This window comes from Spironucleus salmonicida, chromosome 6 (assembly GCF_000497125.1).
Source record: "Spironucleus salmonicida strain ATCC 50377 chromosome 6, whole genome shotgun sequence".
NCBI classification, from domain to species: Eukaryota; Fornicata; order Diplomonadida; family Hexamitidae; genus Spironucleus; species Spironucleus salmonicida.
In genome coordinates, this window is record NC_090601.1 from 655,287 (window position 1) to 675,689 (window position 20,403).

General features: G+C 36.1%; 15 protein-coding genes and 1 non-coding gene across 16 annotated transcripts; 9 read left to right on the plus strand and 7 right to left on the minus strand. All coding sequences in view use genetic code 6, as the record gives it.

The window, feature by feature from the left end:
• Positions 1-451: 451 nt before the first annotated feature.
• Positions 452-1,990, plus strand: SS50377_25978 (uncharacterized protein; the record flags this gene model as incomplete). The annotated part of the gene is made up of 1 exon (XM_067909799.1): positions 452-1,990. One exon carries the CDS (start codon positions 452-454, stop codon positions 1,988-1,990), a length of 1,539 nt encoding a protein of 512 aa, XP_067762555.1.
• A 2,039-nt stretch (positions 1,991-4,029) lies between these two features.
• SS50377_25979 (Peroxiredoxin) lies at positions 4,030-4,626 on the plus strand (the record flags this gene model as incomplete). Its single annotated transcript, XM_067909800.1, has 1 exon — positions 4,030-4,626. The coding sequence occupies one exon, from the start codon at positions 4,030-4,032 to the stop codon at positions 4,624-4,626; it is 597 nt and encodes a 198-aa protein (XP_067762556.1).
• A 22-nt stretch (positions 4,627-4,648) lies between these two features.
• Positions 4,649-5,128, plus strand: SS50377_25980 (uncharacterized protein; the record flags this gene model as incomplete). Its single annotated transcript, XM_067909801.1, has 1 exon — positions 4,649-5,128. The coding sequence occupies one exon, from the start codon at positions 4,649-4,651 to the stop codon at positions 5,126-5,128; it is 480 nt and encodes a 159-aa protein (XP_067762557.1).
• A 466-nt stretch (positions 5,129-5,594) lies between these two features.
• Positions 5,595-5,927, plus strand: SS50377_25981 (uncharacterized protein; the record flags this gene model as incomplete). The annotated part of the gene is made up of 1 exon (XM_067909802.1): positions 5,595-5,927. One exon carries the CDS (start codon positions 5,595-5,597, stop codon positions 5,925-5,927), a length of 333 nt encoding a protein of 110 aa, XP_067762558.1.
• Positions 5,928-6,087: 160 nt separating this feature from the next.
• SS50377_25982 (uncharacterized protein) lies at positions 6,088-6,636 on the minus strand (the record flags this gene model as incomplete). Its single annotated transcript, XM_067909803.1, has 1 exon — positions 6,088-6,636. The coding sequence occupies one exon, from the start codon at positions 6,634-6,636 to the stop codon at positions 6,088-6,090; it is 549 nt and encodes a 182-aa protein (XP_067762559.1).
• Positions 6,637-7,190: 554 nt separating this feature from the next.
• On the minus strand, positions 7,191-7,883 carry SS50377_25983 (uncharacterized protein; the record flags this gene model as incomplete). Its single annotated transcript, XM_067909804.1, has 1 exon — positions 7,191-7,883. One exon carries the CDS (start codon positions 7,881-7,883, stop codon positions 7,191-7,193), a length of 693 nt encoding a protein of 230 aa, XP_067762560.1.
• Positions 7,884-7,898: 15 nt separating this feature from the next.
• Positions 7,899-8,342, plus strand: SS50377_25984 (uncharacterized protein; the record flags this gene model as incomplete). The annotated part of the gene is made up of 1 exon (XM_067909805.1): positions 7,899-8,342. One exon carries the CDS (start codon positions 7,899-7,901, stop codon positions 8,340-8,342), a length of 444 nt encoding a protein of 147 aa, XP_067762561.1.
• Positions 8,343-9,545: 1,203 nt separating this feature from the next.
• SS50377_25985 (uncharacterized protein) lies at positions 9,546-11,207 on the plus strand (the record flags this gene model as incomplete). Its single annotated transcript, XM_067909806.1, has 1 exon — positions 9,546-11,207. The coding sequence occupies one exon, from the start codon at positions 9,546-9,548 to the stop codon at positions 11,205-11,207; it is 1,662 nt and encodes a 553-aa protein (XP_067762562.1).
• Positions 11,208-11,897: 690 nt separating this feature from the next.
• On the plus strand, positions 11,898-12,170 carry SS50377_25986 (uncharacterized protein; the record flags this gene model as incomplete). Its single annotated transcript, XM_067909807.1, has 1 exon — positions 11,898-12,170. The coding sequence occupies one exon, from the start codon at positions 11,898-11,900 to the stop codon at positions 12,168-12,170; it is 273 nt and encodes a 90-aa protein (XP_067762563.1).
• A 196-nt stretch (positions 12,171-12,366) lies between these two features.
• Positions 12,367-13,236, plus strand: SS50377_25987 (Kinase, CMGC CDK; the record flags this gene model as incomplete). The annotated part of the gene is made up of 1 exon (XM_067909808.1): positions 12,367-13,236. One exon carries the CDS (start codon positions 12,367-12,369, stop codon positions 13,234-13,236), a length of 870 nt encoding a protein of 289 aa, XP_067762564.1.
• Positions 13,237-13,251: 15 nt separating this feature from the next.
• Positions 13,252-14,931, minus strand: SS50377_25988 (uncharacterized protein; the record flags this gene model as incomplete). The annotated part of the gene is made up of 1 exon (XM_067909809.1): positions 13,252-14,931. The coding sequence occupies one exon, from the start codon at positions 14,929-14,931 to the stop codon at positions 13,252-13,254; it is 1,680 nt and encodes a 559-aa protein (XP_067762565.1).
• A 383-nt stretch (positions 14,932-15,314) lies between these two features.
• SS50377_25989 (uncharacterized protein) lies at positions 15,315-15,656 on the minus strand (the record flags this gene model as incomplete). The annotated part of the gene is made up of 1 exon (XM_067909810.1): positions 15,315-15,656. One exon carries the CDS (start codon positions 15,654-15,656, stop codon positions 15,315-15,317), a length of 342 nt encoding a protein of 113 aa, XP_067762566.1.
• A 73-nt stretch (positions 15,657-15,729) lies between these two features.
• Positions 15,730-17,646, minus strand: SS50377_25990 (Sun/nucleolar protein family protein; the record flags this gene model as incomplete). Its single annotated transcript, XM_067909811.1, has 1 exon — positions 15,730-17,646. The coding sequence occupies one exon, from the start codon at positions 17,644-17,646 to the stop codon at positions 15,730-15,732; it is 1,917 nt and encodes a 638-aa protein (XP_067762567.1).
• Positions 17,647-18,107: 461 nt separating this feature from the next.
• SS50377_25991 (uncharacterized protein) lies at positions 18,108-18,386 on the minus strand (the record flags this gene model as incomplete). The annotated part of the gene is made up of 1 exon (XM_067909812.1): positions 18,108-18,386. The coding sequence occupies one exon, from the start codon at positions 18,384-18,386 to the stop codon at positions 18,108-18,110; it is 279 nt and encodes a 92-aa protein (XP_067762568.1).
• Positions 18,387-19,404: 1,018 nt separating this feature from the next.
• Positions 19,405-19,476, minus strand: SS50377_t20104. The gene has a single exon. It is a non-coding gene; the product is annotated as a tRNA-Gln (tRNA).
• Positions 19,477-19,581: 105 nt separating this feature from the next.
• On the plus strand, positions 19,582-20,031 carry SS50377_25992 (uncharacterized protein; the record flags this gene model as incomplete). The annotated part of the gene is made up of 1 exon (XM_067909813.1): positions 19,582-20,031. The coding sequence occupies one exon, from the start codon at positions 19,582-19,584 to the stop codon at positions 20,029-20,031; it is 450 nt and encodes a 149-aa protein (XP_067762569.1).
• Positions 20,032-20,403: the final 372 nt, after the last annotated feature.

Sequence of the window (20,403 nt, forward strand, 5' to 3'; positions counted from 1 at the left end):
AAATAATTTTAACAAAAAAACATAATGCTAATAGAGTTATTTAAATATTCTATAGTAAACAAATCAATTAGAGACCAAAAACCTATCATACTAATAAGTTAAAATACTAAATTTACAGCAATAACAAAGAAATACCTAATTATGACTACAAATGGAAATTCTAGATCAAATAATGTCATTTACATAATATCGAAGCAAAGCTAAACATCCCATTTATCTGAAATTCTAATACATGTAAAATACAATTCTAACCTTAATCCATAACGCTTACAGCGAACTTACTACAACTATTCATCACATACCATAAACCTACCCACAAAATTCTACAGTTCATTTTTGTTCGAAATATATTATTATATAATATTACCTATATTTATCTTAAAGAAAAACAAATTTTATAACTCTTTTTCCATCAATCACCCAATTATCGTAATAAACTGATTAGACATAAATGTTCAGCATGCTTCTGGCTGCATACCTGCCGCTAATCCAGCTTGAAGACTGTTTCCTGCCAACGCAACTCATCGTGAACCCATCCGCTCGCACAATTATCGTGAACCTGAAGCCCCAAGCCTCCAATCTCGCGTGCAGCGTCATCGAAAAAGGCGTGCAGTTCGATCTGATTCTGAAGACTGCAACGGCTGAATACAAGCCTGTTTTCAGCCGCACGAAAACGTTCCAGTTCGGCGAAACTAATATTTTCGAGTTTTCGTCAACGGAGAGACTCGAACCCGTGACCATTGCGATTTTAACTTTGAATTCAATGACGCACTTCACCAAAGTACAAATCGGTAGTATCTAATAAGACACTTCAGTCCCAAATAACTGTTTCGACAACGTTTTGCTCAACTTAACAGAACACGTTGTACTGGTTATGCGGCCTACTGGTGTCTGCAACTTTTTGAGCAAGGGGACAGTTACCGAAGTCCAGGTGCCATAGCTGCATTTAAGGAAGCACAGAGACAGCACGAACGGGTCGGTATTTCTAGCTGGGTTTTCGGACATCACTGGGGAGATCTAGGTAGAATTCGAAGATAAAATCAATTTTCATGAGATCAAGGATGGTCTGAGTCCAATTACGTAGGCTCATCTGCAGATTGAAATAAAAGATGTCGAATATGTAGTTAAGGATGTTGTAGACTAGATCGTTGGGTCGAAATTTGGATAATTTGGAACTAATTTCACCGCAATCACTGATGGCGATACCGTTTTGATATTTTTTGCGCCTATATATAGCGTAATAGATTAAATTCGCGCATTATAGCTAACAAATTTTGTTATCTAGTTAGAATTGATTAAAAATCATACTCATGGTTAAATGATCGTTTCCTATAATAATATTGACCAATTTTTGGATTAAATGGTGTTTCACTGCTCTGATTCATGTTACGAAGATTTAGGCTCATTTGACAATATTTAAATAAATATAATCGGAATAAAAAACTCTTAAATTCATATTTTTTCTAACAATACTGTTGAATCTTTTAGATTATCAATTTTCCATACAGGTTAAATTAGATTTATGGGTAGGTACCTGCAATTAATTATGGATTAATATAGACCAACTGAATATTCAACATTTACAGGACAAGAGATAGTAACAATTTCTATAACAATGGATGTGGTTGGATAAGAGAAAGTGTCGTTTTAAACTCCTGATATTATGCTATCTCCAATAATCTAATATGTTAATCTTCCATGTATAGACTAACCTTGTTTTCAAATTAGAAACTAAATGATCAAAGAATTACCAAAGTCTATTACAGTAAAATTCTTTAGAAATGGTTAAACTGTCCCTTTTGATATGATGGTTTTAAGATATTCATCATAAATGGAGATCGATTATGTTAATTTTATAACAATTATTTCCATATAGGTGAATGTAGCTATTATTTGTGCTTCGATTTAGTTATATATTGATATAAAATGTAAAAAGGCAAGTAGAAAATAAAGAATAATGAAAAAACCTGAAATAGATGATGTTATGTGATCTATAAAGTTTATATATTAATCGTTAATACATTATTTTTATATGGATATTGTTCTAAATAGTATATATGAACTCTATTTTAGATATGAATTGAAGATAGTTTATATAATTAATTAAAATAACGAGGAATACTAATGTAAACTCTACATACAACGAGTTTACATTTGAATTATTATTAAAATCTTTATGAGTATACTAATATCAGAATCTGAATAGTTGTAATTTACTTTACAAAAGTATGTTTTATTCATAAATATTTTTATTAAGTAGTTTAATTTAATATGCACATACACCCAAAATTCTTCAAATTATCTTGACCAAGTTTATAATTTTATAAACCTATAAGAATATAATGTGGTATCAAATATTTTTATTTTAATAAAAATAAGTAAGTCCCTGTATAACGCATTCTTATAGAGGCTAATACCAGTTATAATATATTTAAAAATGATGTTTAGCTTGAATTGAGTATATAAACTACATTAACTGCTATATTGGATTTAATAAATGCAGGATAAAAGATTTTATTTATTGATAAATAAACGAATTTTAAGTTTTTTAAATTAAAATATTTTAAAAGTACAATTATTATAGTTAAGGTTGAGTTTAATTAATGATATTACCAAAATTGTTATTGGAAGTGTATCAATGAATGTATCAGCTTCAAGCAATTCTTTCAAACCTGCAGTACTATAGTTTAATGATAATATGATAGTTTATATAGTATCTAATGGATTTTTGATTATATTACCTCTGGGAATGTGAAGAGATTCTAAGTTTTATCATATTAGCTAGTGAACGAAGTACATATAAAAAATAATTCCGTAATTTAAAAAATGATTAGAATAAAGGTATTAAAAGAATTTAATTGTAGGAACTAATTCTTTTCTCACTAATTAAATAAGGATTATACGCAAGTTTCTAATCTCAAAAGGAGTTGTACATTGATGGTATTACATATTTAGCAAGTGAATAGATTGGATAAGTTATTGGCACTGATTTAGAAAAATGTTGACAATATGTTCTATCATAGTTAATTAAGATATAATTTCAATATTTTACTTAATTATTGATAATATCAAATTGGGTGTTTTAGATGACAGAATACACATAGCTTCCCTATAATTTAGAGTTTTTTCTCATAATGAATGAACTTATAGAATAACTGAATTTATCAAGAAAGATATTTGCGATGAGAAGTAACATTTTAGAGTATATAACTTGTTAATATACTTAGGAAAATTAACTTATATAAAATTTAAAGTTTTAATAATAATCCGGAACACATTTTTAATTTTTATTTAATAAGAGTTTTTATTCGTTCCGTTTATCTTAATTAGAAACAGGAAGTATACATTTTATGAAAGATTCATTCAAATTATTTGCAAATAGAGAGAAAATATATCACAGTTTATTAATCATCAATTTATGATACAGTAAAAATATCTTTAATAATAAATAACGAAAAAGTTCTTAGTTTAGTGTTAAACATAATAAACTAACCACAAAGTAATAATATATAAATTTAACATGTTGTGTTGGCTAGTGTGTTTCTATAAGATAATTTATGTCTTAAAAAATACAGAATTAATTCAAATATAATTTCATTAAAGTGATGAAACAACATCATTTGATGTTTTAAACATAATTTAGAGTTATGTTTATCTTGATAATATCAAACCCTAGTGCTTAGCATTGTTGGATAAAGTTTAATATTCTATGATTGAGCTGTTATTAAAATATATACATATTATAATGCTTTTAGAGTTATGCGGATAGGAAGAATCATCAAAAACCTATATATGGATAACCTGATATGATTTATAAGTAAAAGACTAGTCTTATCTCCCTATTATTAGTCATCTCTTAACTTAGATTAATTCAGAGTTGTGATAATAACAAAATTTTTTACTGTATATATTCAGTTGTATATCAACTTTTTAAAATCAACTATCTATTCCATAATTATGAAAAGTATACATATTCATAATATCATATCATATTATATAGTATACATATTACCAAATCTCCCTTCCTCAATGCCAATCCCACAACCAGGATCGCCCGCACCCGACTTCAAGGTACAGGTTCTCACTCCTGACATGACCTTCGCTACCCGCCAGCTCTCTGACTACAAGGGTAAATACTTAGTTGTTATGTTCTATCCTATGGACTTCACCTTTGTCTGCCCTTCAGAGATCATCAAGTTCACTGAAGCTGCAGAATCGCTCAGAAAGCACAATTGCGAGATCATCGTAGGTTCCTGCGATTCCCACTTCTCCCACTACGCCTGGTGCCTCCAGGACCGTAACGAGGGTGGAATCGGTGTCTGCAAGTGCGACCTCTTCGCGGACAAGTCCTGCACCATGGCAGAGGCATACGGTGTTCTCATCCCAGGGGCTGGGGTCCCTCTCAGAGGCAACTTTATCATTTCCGATAAAGGCATCATCCGCTCAGTTACTGTGAACGACCTCCCAGTTGGCAGATCCGTCGAAGAATGTGTCAGAGTGGTCAAGGCCTTCCAGCATGCCGACAAGACCGGCTGTGATATCCCTTGCGGCTGGACTCCCGAGAACAACGAGACTATCACCCCCACTATCGCTGGAATGAAGGAGTACTTCAAGAAAAACTATTGAGTGATATTCTTTCCGCTTCAAAATGCCGTATCAAGTGAGACCACTATCACAGTAGCAGCTTGCCTATTTCGCAATGAACCGAACTCAGTAACAGCCGTGCGCATACGAAGAAGCGATCCAGGATATTTGCAGCCAGCCACTTCCATAGCAACCCGCCGACTTCATTCCACAAATTAGGAAAATGCATCAGGTCCTGGCATCACAGCGGTACAAAATGCACCACACCCCTGCGATGATGGGCGCGGTGGTGGCTAGGACGGTCGAGATGCTGTGCCGCTACCAGCCCCACTTCACGGTCAGGGCGAACAGGATTGTGCCGTTCCGGGACGGAGAAGCGGGGTTTCAGCCGCTGCTGGACTGGGCCTTCCACGCACAGGGGCTGGTAGAGATGGTGCGCCGGATGCGGTACGACAGCAGGGGCCGGACGGTGCTGAAGCACGTCGACTGGTTCGAGCGCAGCGTGCGGCCGCTCGGGTTCGAGTTCCCCCGCTGCGGCGGCTGAGTGAGGAGCAGAGTCACTGGCAACGGCGCGCGCATAAGCATTTCCACGTGTTCAAAACGCTTACTAGCAGCATTTGCATCAGCATAGCTCACTATCTTCCGCCATAGAAATGAAACTCAGGAGGCTCATCTGCTCTAGCTATGAGTCTTCCTATAGAATAGAGCATCCGAATGTTTGATTCTTATTGAGCAGTTACAGCTTATCCGTGACATTAGGTGCAGGGTGGGTTGGTTACTGTGCGACCTAGACTATATGAGACCATCCGAGGCCCATTTCTAATTTTTAATTTTTTCAATTATTACTAGTATCTTTCAATATATATACTTTTTAATATTTAAACTGTATCGAACCTGCACTTAAGTATACGACATAGTAGCAAATTAGCGAGCCAATGTGATGCATATTTTATAGCGAGATTAGTTTAAATTTTAATTAATACCGTATTGCAACCTCGTATTAAACATATATGCACTGTTTTACTACATGTACTGTTGCTAGAAATTTACTATGGCGAACTCTTACGTTGGCCATCATGCACGTGAGTAGTTTGAAAATACCCACCTAAGAATACGAGTGCGGCTGCACAAGACTATTGCTTTGTTCCGGATCACAGATATTCCAGTATTATGCTGTAATCCCATAGTAAGGGTATACGGCTAACAACTTTCCCAATTCCCGCTAGCACCCCAATAATGCCAAAGCAGTTTTCGGAGATTCCCGCTGTAAACCTTTCAGCCCGTCTACGCACCGCTGCACTTCTGAGAGATAGCAATGGGTGCTGGCACCTGGAGGTCCTTGACCAGGGGTTTAAGTGAACGGGCAGCTGACTAATGGGTCAAACAAGAGCGGTTGCATACGCGCAGTAAGGTACTATTATCTCACCGCCTCGACCTTGCAAGGGGCAGCTAGGCGCGCAGTCAAACACTGCATCCCGGCAGGCCCATGGACGCTCGCCTAGCTCAGCATGCCCGTTATGGGCTGTGCTATTTTGTTGCTTCGCCCTAGTAAAGCGCTGCTGACGACTTATGCTATGAGGTCATCCCATAAGGCAGCCTTTCGCGGTCAGAGACCTCACTGGTAGCAGTTGGAACTGGGCAATGCGCAGTCGGGCCATGCTAGGGATGGGAGCCAGCGACTGGACAGCGAAAAGTACTTCTGGGCGTTGCAAAAGAATGAATATGCTTCTGGAACTGGGCTGCAGTTAGAATATCCCCAACTTCAGTACTCTCCCGCAGCATCTCCAGACTATCATCCCGCACCAACCATGGTCTTCTAAAGACAGATAGCAAAATCCTAGATCGCAGGTTTGGCTCTCTCGTGCTGGACAGTTCCTGGGCAAGGGAGCTTCGCAGCTGTCCCGCCTTGATGCCGATATACGGTATTGCCTCGGGCTGGTTTACAGTAGCCTGCTGAAGGACTGCACGCGGCGTCCTCTTCGAGCCATGGGGGTGGGGAGGAAGCTAGGGGAGTACGGTCGCGCCCTATTACTAAAGATAGCCAGGTGTCATGCTGCCAGCCCGGCCAGTGCAAGTGGCCGCCCTCTCACGCATCGCCAAAACTCAGCTCTTCGTCGTCCTCCTCGGAGTCGGACGCGCGCGCGAAGTCACTGGCGGCCGACGTGTTTTCGAGGGCGCTTCCGAAGAGCGCGGGGGGCATTGTGGAGTGGGCAGAAACTTCGGCTAGGGTGGACGAGGGCGAGGGCGCAGAGAAACTGGAGGACGAAGTGCGTATTGCGTGGCATGGGATGCTACCCGGACAGCTAAACGCACGGCACGGTGTGGCGGCCACGAAAGTGCCTGACGCAGACTAAGCAATCGTTGTATTTAATTCCGTAAAGTGGAAATGGTATATTACCTTGGCCGGACGATCCACGCCGATTTGAAAAACTCAAAATCTATTTCCACCTAGGGCACTGGCAGGCCGGTCTGGCTAGAAAACAGTCACCTCACTCGCGCATCCAGCTCCGTGGCGAGCCAGCTGGCGGCACGATAGAATGGTACCCGCACCAGCACAGAGGCTCGGCCGAGATGAAGTGCCATGTCCAGCGCGCAGGCCACCCGGCTCACCCCAGGGAGCTGAAGCCCAGCCGCCCGTCGCGGCTCTTCGCCATCCCGCCGAAGTCCCGCTCCAGGTAGTCCGCCTCCTCGATGATCGCGATCCTGCCCAGCACGCTGCGGCCGCGCGTGAGGTTGCGCAGGAAGTTGAAGCTCATCTTCTCGCGCGAGAACTTGTACACCGGCGTGTAGTCCATCTGCTGGTCCAGGTTCTTGGTGAGGGTGTAGAGGATCGCCAGCTTGAGGTCCTGTATCTCGAACACCTTGTCCAGCAGCACCGAGGACACCAGCCGCGTGCGGTTCGCGTCCTTGGCGAGCACCTTCGTCATGTCCATCAGCCGCAGCTCCTGCCTGATCAGCGCGTGCTTCAGCGCGCCCAGCTCCTCCACCACCTGGGGCGCGATCTCGACTTTCTGCATCAGCGGTGAGCAGGGCGGCTCGCTCTTGGAAAAGCTCGCCTGGCTGCCGAAGCTCTGCCGCTCGCACTCGGCCTGCACCGGTCGCGATATGAGCACCTCCGGCGAGGCCTGGTCCGTCTGGGCGGCGAGGGCGGCCGTTTCCACAGCGTCGGTCTGGACGCCGGCGGTGACCGTCTGGGGGCGCAGCTTCAGCTGGCTGACGGCGGTCTCCAGCTGCTGGATCCGGAGGTTCTTGTCCAGGTCCGCCTGCTTGTAGATATCGAGCTCCTGCTGGGCGTCCATTTGGAGCGGGGAAGAATGGCGATTGCGTCTCGGGGTGCAGTAGTGCTGGGTGGAAGGGGAAGCATATCCGTCCAGTAATTGGCGTGGAAGCGTGCCGCACGCCCTGCGCTCGTCAGGCTCTTGCAGGGGTTCGCCCAGGCACCGCAGCAGCTCCAAGCTAGTTCAGCCGGCGACTATGAGAGCAAGGTGGAAATACAGCTGCCGAGATGGTATTGCTATTTTCATATTATATAGTATATTTGTGATAGTGCTGCTTCAGCATGGTGCGCCACGAGTATCTGGAGCGGTACTAGAGAGTCCGGCTATTGCCGTATTTCTGCAGCCAAGAATGATAATAGTCAGTCTGCTGGTAGCCTGAATACTAGTTCCTTGCTGTTCTTCGTGTCGTCTAAGTCCAAGTCGTCGAGATCACTAAGGACATCTTTTAATAAATCCTTGCTATTACTCTTACCAATCTGACCATAGTATATTGGAGCTACAGATTTCATTGAATTAAGGCTTATAGGAGGTAATGGAGCTTTCAATTTAAGAAAAGAAAAATCTTCGTTTGATTTTTATGTATTTAATGCACAACATGGCGATTAGCTTTCAATAGTTCAAAGAAAATGTCGTTCAAACTAACTACATAAATGTAACTTTACCTATTTTAGATTACAATATCTCCATATTGTGCGCAGAGTAGCAATAGTTGATATATTTGTAGTAGATGTTCTGCTACGGGATCAGAAATCAAACTCTCTAAAAAAGCTAGTTTGTGGTAACTACGAAAAGATCGTGGACTTCTGTATGAACTACAGACAAATTCCAATATTTCTAATAGTCAATATGGTTCTACCTGTATTACTTTGGGATAGTAAGTAATTATAGGTGCTGGTATCACATCAATTATCTTGTTTCTTGTCGTAGTTACAAAATCACGATGCATGAGATGGACAGAGAATTGTAACTGAGATGTAATATTTTGAAGGTGGTGGTAAATATAGTTAGTTTGATTGTTATTTTGTATTTGTGTTTGTTCTGGTGGTATTACCTTGGTGTATTCGTTTCATGAGTGCATGCAGAAACCTAATTTCTAACATTAAAGAGATTATATATATAGGGAAATCAAAGGTGGGTCAAATTTTATATCAATAAAGATTAGAGGTGATCATAAATAGGTAAGTAAAAGGATACATAGAGATATAGCGCTATATTGAGATATTTTTAGTTAATAAAATATAGCGTAAAATCTGCACATGTAATATTCATAATAACAGAATAAAAAACTATTAATAATATTTATTCGTTGGCCCATTAACTTATCGTAATAAAATTTTAGCATTTAATTTCTAATTCTCTTCAATTGAATAATAATATCTTTATCTGATGTAAATTTTATTATTAATAAATAAGAATCTATAATACTTCAATTAATAAATTGCTAACATTTATCTTCGGATTGATTTTAGTTTTTTTTCTTAAATTTATTGTTTTTCTATGAGCAATTATTAACATAAATCTGAAATAAAATATTTTTTCTACATTTATATAATTAGTAATATTTGTATAATAATATATATAATATTTTCTGATTTATTCTGTCGCAACAATAAAATAGTATTTTCTAGGTGTTATTAATAAGCTTTATTACTTTATATTACATTTAGATATTCTCAATTAAAAATGCTCATATTTTTACAATTTACTTGCTACGAATACTCATCAACAGTTTAGTATGAATATATATCTGCATCTGTATTGTTTATAGCGGATCCCTTAATTCAAAAAATAGCTATATGTACTTATTTACATGGTAGCTTTGCAATACCTATGGTAAGTTTGGGCAACGTTATATTTACCGCACCGTAAATTACTTTCTCTTCAAACCAATCTATTGAGCTGCGCTTAGAATGCCCCATTGCATTTTGTATAGACGAATGCAAGTCTCCAATAGATGTTTCTAAATGTAAAGCATGTAAGGAGAATAGATAATTAGCATGTAAAGATGCCGCCCTTGCATCTATAGCAAAAGTTAATTTCAACTTCCATGATAAACAAATAGAGATGATTTTTTCACCAAGTAGCTATTAAGTAGTGGCATATAATGCGAATAGTTGTTTATTAAGATACACAGTATAATATTATTCAGATAAAATAATTTATCACGGTGTACCATTTCTTTGCGAACTTTAAATTTCAGATACCGTAAAAGCTCTAATGGTTGCTAAAAAATGTAAATATCCAATTAAAAACGTCCCATAAGATTGCCCTTGGGTATAATTAGTTGTGAATAATTAAATTCTAAATATAAAACCATATTATGATCTAAATCTACTAGGCTTAAATGAAATAGAAATTGATTGCGGGTCTATCAACCCTTAATCGAAAGATAAATGTTATGAACTAGTAGAATTAGCTAATAGTAAAGTACATAGTAATGTTTCATTTTAACTAGCTGTTGTTGTAGATAGGAATTTAGGAAATATTTCAGATATAGATATGAAAACTACATCGGTATTTTATTACAAAGGGATAGCTTAGACTATAGATCTTATCTCTTAAAGCGATTGTTTTTCTTCTATCTCATCAAGAGTATTTTAAGATCATATAAATCTAAGTTTAAAGGTTAACACGAGCGCAATACACTGTTAATAAGGTGATTATGATAGAGTTAATGTTGAAATTTCTGGAAAAACAAAAGAATTTTATATGATTTAAAACACTATAAAACATTTACAGCATGTTGATGAAAATATTATTATTAGTGTAAAAAATTCTAGAAATTCTACTGAATTTAATGGAAATTTATCCATTGTTCTTAACGGATAACGAAGCGAGCAGTTTCTCAATGTTCAGTCTATAACAGATGATAATATCGTATATATGTAAGAATATATTATAAATAACACTTCCGAAACGTTTAGAAATGTTACTGTAACTCTTTTTGACAGAAAAATTTGTGTCACAACATAACCGGTACCATGGGTATAACGAGAATTTAACAATGTAAATTTTCTGCTTCATGTAGGTTAATATCAGTTTTAATGGTAATAGTAATTATTATAAATTGCTGCATTATATTGTTACGAAATAACAGATGTATAGTCAGATGTAATTGTTTCAACTTTAAATTAACCGTAAACGGTGCTATATTTCAATATTGACAGAGAATCGCTTCCAATATTTTAGGTTATAAATGCAAAAATTCCAGATATATATTGGAAGCAATTAGTGATATTATTGATGGGAATGACAGGATTTAGTGTTGTTGTCATCCTACGCAGTTATGTTTGGTAACAGTTAAAATAAATGGAATAAAATGCTGTGGACATGACGATATAGTGATAATATTTATAGTCCTTATATTATTAATGTAACCCTTAAAACACAATGTCGAATATGAAAAATTATACTGTTCAATTTATTGTATTCAGTATATACGTATATAATTAACAAAATAACTATTTAATTAAATCAATTATGTTTTCGTTTATTAAATTAAGCTTTATTCTAAAATAAATTGTAGCTATTTTTGATAATATTATATTTTTTTGTAAGTTCTAAAATTTATATTAAAGTTTAGTAAATTTAATTTTTAATTAATGATTAATATTTACTTTATTCTGATATATAGTTTTTGTTTATAAGTGTCTACTATCTATAAAATCAATCAGATTCAGAAATGAATCATTATCGATCTTTTACACTTTAAGAAGATTCTATTATAGTTTCAGTAATAAACTAATTTCGGAAACATCTATATTCTAGGAAATAAAATGAATGAAACTATCCATGAATACTTAAGAAACTAACTTTACAGCATCAATATAACTCATAAATATAAAGCTATTAATAAGCTTAGTTACTATAAAAACTATTTTTAAATATATAAGAATAGTTTCTTTACATAATATTTTGTTCAGAAATTCATTTACTTAATATTTTTAGTTAGCTCAAATTATTATTTTTTGATAGAATTCAGTTTTACATTTATAAGCAATTAAAAATACTTATTTTTATGCAAATTTATAAAAAATGCAGCCAATTATGAGAAAATCTGTATCCTACACGAGATCAAGAGTGCCTAGTCTATTACAAGCAATTGGTCCAACAATAAAAACAGCAAAAGCTAGTATTTCTTTGAGGGATAGTCCATTTGTTCACACTTTAGCTAGTAGTAGCTTAGAGTTTGATACTATACATAAAGGCCACATTTACTTTCCCAATCAATAGAGCAACATAGTTAGTATAACTTCGTTTTTAGATGAATCTTTTGATCATAGTTTATTCTAATCAGAGTATGAGTGAATAATTTTTATTAAATCTGTTTATTTGATTAATTCTAATTGTCATTGCTCGATTTACAACAATTAGTAATAAAATCTAATATTAGATTTACCATTGAAATAAGCTTGTAATAGTCCAATGTATAAAACTAGGTAACATAAAATTAATCATTATTATATATTATATCTTACATATACATCATTCCTATTAAATCGAGATGACCCTTACCTTACCTCTACAGACTTCTCTGATCTCCTATATCGGTTCAGGATCATATGGTGATGTATCAAGATGTTTTTCATAAAAATTTAATACTGATGTAGCAGTCAAAAGAATATCACTAGGTGAATCTGGGTCAATTCCTGCAACAGCCCTTCGAGAAGTTTCAGTACTGAAACACCTCTAAAAATAATAAATCAAAGGAGTAGAGAATTTGGTCAAGCTGCTAGATGTTCAGTATGATCAAAAGTCACTATTTCTAATTTTAGAACTCTGTGATTGTGATCTTGATAGTAAAGACATCAAAGTTAGTCCAAAATTATTAGCTTAGTAACTTCTTTAAGGTCTTAGTGCTATTCATAGCTCTGAATGTATACATAGGGACCTCAAGCCTTCAAATATTCTCATGAAAGGCGATATTTTAAAAATCTCAGATTTCGGGCTTGCCCGCACAGTTTCTGTAGCTGGTCAGACTACATCACAAGTAGTATCTCTTTGGTACCGTGCACCGGAGTTGGCGTTAGGAGCAGCGAGTTACGGTGCCGAAATTGACTGCTGGAGTGCTGGCTGCTGTATTTATCATTTTTTGACTAAACGGCACCTATTTGAGGGAATTTCTGATTAGAAGACACTATTAGAACACTGTTGCTACCTATTTGGCGGTTACAATAGCAAGAAATGGCCAAAATCAGCTCAGTTTGACAGTATAATAAACAGCTACGAAGGCGCAGGAGTAATCGAAAAGGAGTTAGACAAGCACAAAATCTGCAAAGAGGCACAGGAGGTAATTTTAAATCTCCTGGAGCTGGACGGAAATAAACGTTTTAGTGCTGAATAGGCATTGCAATGTAGATGGTTTCTAGAGTGAGCAATTTTTTCACTTTCAGAGGACGAGGCTTTGGTCAATGCTTCTGATTAAGTCCTTAATCTCATTCTTGTTGAGCTTATCGTTAAACTTGCTAACACGCATTGGCGATTGGTTAACTTTTGATGACTGGGGATGAACAGGAACAGGAGCATAAGAATTATAGTTTTGCTGAGAATACTGCTGTTATTGCTGCTGATATTATCCAGAATAGTTATTTTATGAAGATTGTATCTGAGCTTAAGGTTAGTACGATGATTATTGAGGGGCTTGATATCCACCAAATTGATTGTTTCCAGCACCTTTAGACTGAATTAACTGTCTGACACCACTAGATGATTTTTCAAGTTCATTAACCTATTCAGCTAGTGCATCTTCTTGGTAAACTTTAGTTTCCAAAAAATTAACTCTTTAACTAGCTTTTCTCAAGCGATCTTACTTTTCCGATTCTAGTTGCATTTAAACTTGGCTTAGATTTTATAATGTCTTGTAGTTATCTTATTTAACACCATTTAACTATTAGCTAAGTTAATTATTAGTGCTAGTCATATACTGGACTTATTATCCAAGGCCAGTTATTTTTTCAGTGCATTATTACAAGTTATTCATTTTAGCTTATAATTCTCCTTATAAATTGGCATTTTATTCAGTAAGTTGTGTCTATCTCAAAGTATTTTACTAGATTTGCTCATTCTTCATGGCAACTTCAGCCCGTAATGATCTTAATTAATCGTTTAACTACTGAACCTAAGAGTTAGATTATTGAAGTTGCTCATTTCTTTATTGCAATTCACCTGTCTTCTTATTAATCTATTCGTAAGCCTAATTTAATTATTCTTACTTCATCTAAGTCTCTTATTATCTTCTAGCGGACTAATCAGTTACTTATCTTAGTTGCTCATTCTTCGTCATCAGTTCAGCATTTAACTAACTGCACTGATCTGCTCTTCTGGTGCTATCCAATGTTATCTATGAAATCTACTGATTTTTAGCATCAATTTCTTATTTGAATAATTTAATCTATTCATAGGCAGAGTTAAGTTATTCATTCTTCTGTTGTAAGTTATTGTTTAATTAAGATATTTATCTTTAAAAGTCTGCGTTTTCTCCCTAATGAACAGTTATTTATTATTCTTTCTTCTATAAATCTTAAGCGAGCCTTTGAATTTAACCATTTAATTATTAAATCTAATCAAACGAAAACTTTACCTAGTCATTCAACTTTTTGTTGTCAGAATCTAGTTTAGTAATAGTATCATATCTAGAGGCAGATTCAATATTTAATTTTTAAATCTAATCATTTTTAGCTTAGAGTTACTAATAATAAGAGTTGAGTTATTCTTATTTAAGTTAATTATCTGTTTAGAGTTTATTTATTGTATCCTGACGTGTAGAATTTTCTACATTAAGCTTGCGAACTTGTTCATATGTATTTTAGAGTTAGTCGTTCAATTATCTGTTTTATTCATAAGATTTAGCCAATTATTATTCTAAAACCTATGATTTAGAAGAAGCTTAGTTAAGTTTAAGCTCTAAGTTAATAATTGCACGATCAGCCTCCATCTAAGTTCTCTGCATTTATTCAGTGATAGCAGAAATCTTCTATTTTTACTAAGTTATTAACTATACAGATTCATGATCGATCAACTCCTAGCGGGCTTCAAGCTTTTCCACTTCTGGTTTATAGTTGGAGTACATTTTTAAAATTTGGAAAGGTAAAATTTTTAAAAGAATTTTATCTATTATTATATGATAAATCTACATATTTTAAATATATTAAATAAATACACTTTAAAAATCTATATTTAGAATCTCAATAAGGACTTAGTTTTATAACGCTATCATCTGAATACTAACTTTTAAATTAATATTTATAATATTAATACATGCTAATACTTTTTCAATATATCATTATTCTATTCGAAATAATATGAGATTACCTCTGACCAAGATGATAATTGTTATACCACCTGACTTTAATATTAATCTCTAAGCATAGTTTCGGATCATATTACATATTTATACTATTAATTTCTCATATACATAATTTAATAGCCAATTTTAAATTTCACAACAAATACTCATTTTTCAACTGTCGAGTATTGGATTAATGAAGTATCACCATACTAAAAAATAGTATTCCAGCTTCGATCTATATAATATCTTGTACTTAATTCAACAAATTCAAATGGCTAGGGATAATTTTGTTCCTATAATACATACTGATTTTAACTATTTTCATCGTACTCATCCCCAAAGTCATCCTCATCACCTATCGGGTAGTGAAAAGATCCAGCAAGCTTACCATCTTTGTGCTTTGAATAGTTGGCTTTAATCATAGCGATCTGCACGGACTACTTATCGACAATTTACTGCAATCTCGCGCATTCCTGCTTTGCGGCGCGAAACTTCTCTGCGAGCATTTGGTTTTTTATATCATTCATTATTTTCTATATTCTACCATATAATAACATATAATATCAAAAATTGATTTCCTCATTCCTCGTCTTTCTTCCCATTCAAATTCGCTTCTCCTTCACCCTTGCCCCTCACCTGCTTCCTCTTCTCCTTGTGCGCCTCCTTTCTGCGCATGTGGCCACTGACCAGAATTTCGGTTATCATGACCCCGCTAAGCAGGCAGTTGAGCGCGTGCCTGCCCTTCTTCTTCATGTGAATTCCGATGGAGTTCCCGCCCAGCCAGCCGGAAATGCAGAACTCGTTCAGGAACTCGCAGTTTGCGCTGTCGCTCACCTGGATCAGCACCTGGCCGACCACGTTCAGCCCCCTGGCATGCTGCTCGAATTCAGCGTCCTCTAATTAGTCGAAAGTGAGCGATTCTGGCGCGTCCCCGACCTGCTCGATGAGCCCCTGCGTCAGGACCTTCAGAAAGCTCGCATACTTCATTTTCACGACCCGATTCGTGTGGTTCAGCAGAAAGTTCACATTCGACTCAATTCGGTAAATGACGTTCCTGTCCACCCCGCTCTGCTTGTTAAAGGCTCCGCAGCCCATTTGCACGATGTGATATAACTGATTGCTCCCTTCCACTTCGAAAATCGAATTTACGTGCTTATTAATGAGGTAAATTCGCGACGGCTCAACGCCGAAACTGCGCCGATTTGCGAGGTTTCCGACCACTTCTTCCACGTCGTTTTCCTCGAAAAATCGGCTAAAACCGAACTGTTTTTTGATCTCCGCCCTCGCATTTTCGTCCTAAAAACGCTCAAAAGGGTGCAAAGGCATCGACCTTTGCTGGTCCGCAACGAACGTTTCTGATAGATTTTTCAACTGATATAACGCGACTTTCGCGCTCAATTCATCGCTTTCTGGCCCTTCCAATTCCGCAAATTTCTCGAAAATTGCGACGTAAAAACCGCCGGAATTCGTCTTCCAGGGGTAGAATCGCGAGGTCTGCATGAGCTGATTTTTGACCGATTCCGACGTCGGCGCGTAAAATGACGGCAGGAGATTCTGGTCGATTTTCAGGTCCTCGTCGAGGACTTTCCAGGCCGAAAAGCCCGCGGACGCGAATTTCGTGGCGTTCGGAACGACTCTGACGCTGGAGCCGAAGGACTGCAAAATCGCAGAGACCACAGCCTCGTTTTCCAGCGGGTTCATGGAGCAGGTCGAATAGACCAGTTTCCCGCCTACTTTAAGGAGCTGCAGACCGCGCGTCAGGATCTGCTTCTGGAGCGGGTGCAGGCCCTGGCCGTGCTTGACTTTGAAGGTTCTCCAGACGTCTGGGGCCTTCCTGAGCGTTCCGTCGCCAGAACAGGGCACGTCGGCGAGCACTTTGTCGAATTTGAAAGGGAAATCTGGCAGTCTGGATGCGTCAAGATTCGTGATTAGCAGATGGGGCGTTGGTTGGTCGATTAGGTTGTGCATTAAGGTGTGCGTGCGCTTCAAATCGGCGTCATTTGCAACAACTAGGCCTGTGGGACCGGTCGATTGGACAAGTTATTGGGTTTTCTGGCCGGGAGCAGCGCACATGTCGAGTACGCGGTCTCCTGGTTGGACGTCTAGGAAGCAGGGTGGGAGCATAGAGACGAACTCTTGACGCGTGACCAGGCTTGACTCGTTGAGTGCTACGAGCGTCTTGTGGACGTTGTTGAGAGCTTCGTTTGAGCGCAGTTCGCGTCTCGAAATATCGATCTGGTACGCGAAGGGAGGCATATCGAGCTTTTCAAGCGTGGTTGCAGCGAACAGGGGCTCCATGAGCTCAGAAAAACGCTGCTAGTAGAGGACCGAGCGGAACTGTTTCTAGATGCGGAAAACTGCTGGCAGTTCCTTTGAAAAATCCTCGAAAAAGTGGGAAAAATCAGCTTCTGGAAGTATCTGCTGATAGTAATTGTAAATTTTCGTATCCGTCGCGAGGATTTGGGACGATTTTGGGTTATTATTAGGAATTGACATTATAAGGAGCGGAAAGGAAAAAATTAATATACAACTTATATAATAAATTATCTAGATTTTTAAAAAAATGTAAATGGTAAATTGCAATATACTATATTGATATTAAATTTAATATCATAATATTTTAGTTTATTCATATAGTAATATAAACAGTGGGATGTTAAATACTATAAATTAAAATAGATGCTAATTTACAGCTAGATGTAACTATAAATTACGTATAGATAATGGTCTTGCTGTAATTATAGTATAATTAAATGAATATTTACATGTAAATTATGCCTGTTATTTCAGGGATAAAATAAGTATTTGAATTTTTAAAATCAAAATATAGCTTAAAATAGAACTAAAAACTAGCCTATTTTATTTTGCAAATATATATAAAACTTGTTATCTCAAAAATTATCAATTCATAGCTTTATGAGAAATAATAACTTCAGACAAGTACTATTTCATCAGAATCATACAAACTTGTCTAATTCTGATAAATTAAGTATACTACTATTTTCAGAGTCTCTAAATAATGCGACGCTTTATGCTTAATACCGGCTAGTGTTCTCATACAAAAGATCTTCTTTATATTTACCGCCAAATTCAAAACTTCCACTAGCTAATGCGTGGATTGTGCTGTAAGAAGTTGTATTCCACTTAGTATTCTTTAATATAGTCTTCTTATTCTGTAAAGGTGTCAGTAGATTCACCTAGTTGAGTTATTTTTCTTTTTTTCTAATTGGTTTCATTATATAAATTAAAAACTATATATACTTATATAAATTATATTTTTTTATATAGAAAAATCTATTTTATTACTAAATATATAAATTAAATTAATATATTATATAAATATTTCCTTTATTTTATATTTAGTTGTAATAAAATAAACAAAAATGAAATGAGATTTATATAACTTTGGGTATTTTTTATGGTAACATGGTTATTGAGTATTAAAATAAATAATACATATTTATAGATAATATTTTGCAATAAATTAAGAAAATGACTATCTAACTTTACGAACTAAATACATTTAATAATACAAATTTATATATAAATTTCGTGAAAATGCAAGTAAATTATATTTTATAAATAAAATTATTATGAGTTATTAAACAGGTCAATCTATTTTTAAATAAATATATTTTATTAAAAACTTTACATGATTTATTGATCCGTAATTTATTTTATGTAATGCCGTTAATGTTTAACTATGATGGTTAAATAACCTAAGGTATTAAATAAGGTATCAAAATTAAATTAATTTCACCACATTATGATTTTAATAGGAATGTGAGCACCTTTGAAACTGTGATGCTAGTTATATTCAGCAATAAGAGAACTTTAACTTATGATTTAGCATATAAATGAATCAATTGCAATAATTCAAAATGCTAATAGAAATCTAATTTTATACATTATTATTTGTATATAATATTGTATAATCATTTTTTCAAAGCATATGATATGTCTCCAAATGTATTCTTTCGCTTAGGATTCATGAGCCTGTCTAGATTATGAACATATTCTACCTCATGTTATAAATTACCGTTATTCTCAGTGTACTTCAAACCTTCCAAAATCACCTATGACCTATCCGAGAACATTACTTTTTTCTGTTCTGGAATAGTTACACCTTGCAAGCTTTACGTTATGTCAAGCTCAGGAGGCAGCGAACCAGAATAAATAGTTCTAACCTGTTTGCTATGCTTCAAGATAGCTCGCATTATAATCCAAAAATGTGAGATGCGTAAATTACAAAAAAGCTCCTACCCAGATTCGAACTGGGGTCAAAAGATCTAGAGTCTACTGTGCTAACCGCTACACCATAGGAGCTGATATTTCTTATTATACTATATAATAAATTAATTTTCATTTCGCAATAACTTACATGTATAACTTAGGATTATTTTCAACAAATGATGTATTTTTAACTTAAAAATGCTCGCCCTCCTAGCCTGCACCAAAATCAACTACAAACTTACACCGACTTTGCTGAGACTCACGCTATCAAATGTGGAGTGCGGTTTTCCCTACAACGCACTCGGATCGATATAGCTCTTTTACGATAAAAACGAGATGTTCCACCAGGGTTTCATCGTCCAGGACAGTAACGTCCTGGAGTTCGTCTGTGATACCGCCGAATGCCAGGAAATTTTCGATGAATTCTACAACAAATCATCGACTTTGGAGATAATTTTGGATATCGCCGGTACGATACAAGAACAGCAGCTGAGTCTCAACGACCACACTAACTTCATGTTCGACGTTATGGTCGCATCTGTGGCATTCCTGTCTATTTTTACACTCCTGATGGTAGTTTTGGGAGTGGTGTACTGTATGGAAAAGAAGAAGAAACTCAGGTACGGGTATAGGGAGATCCGGGGGTGAATTTGGTATTTTTGTATAAAATTGAAGTTTGATGTATATTATTATTATATACATATGAATGCAAATATGAAATGAAACAAAATGTGTTTCAAGTAAACATGTTGCCTGGTGTGAGATTTACTGAGTTTCGAGCTAAAAACTTTAAATTCATACTTTTAATGCTTTAGGACTGGTTACAATTGCAGTATTGATTACCTACTTAGGTAGAATTATAAATTGTAATGTATGATTAGGGTGCTAATAGGTAGCGAATATGCGGATTGTAAATGCTTATCAACTAATTTTTAAGTTAGCCATTAGCTTAGAATAATTTGGCAACGGTTTTTTAAATTAATCTAAGCTAGTAATTGAGGAAGGACAACTATCTATATT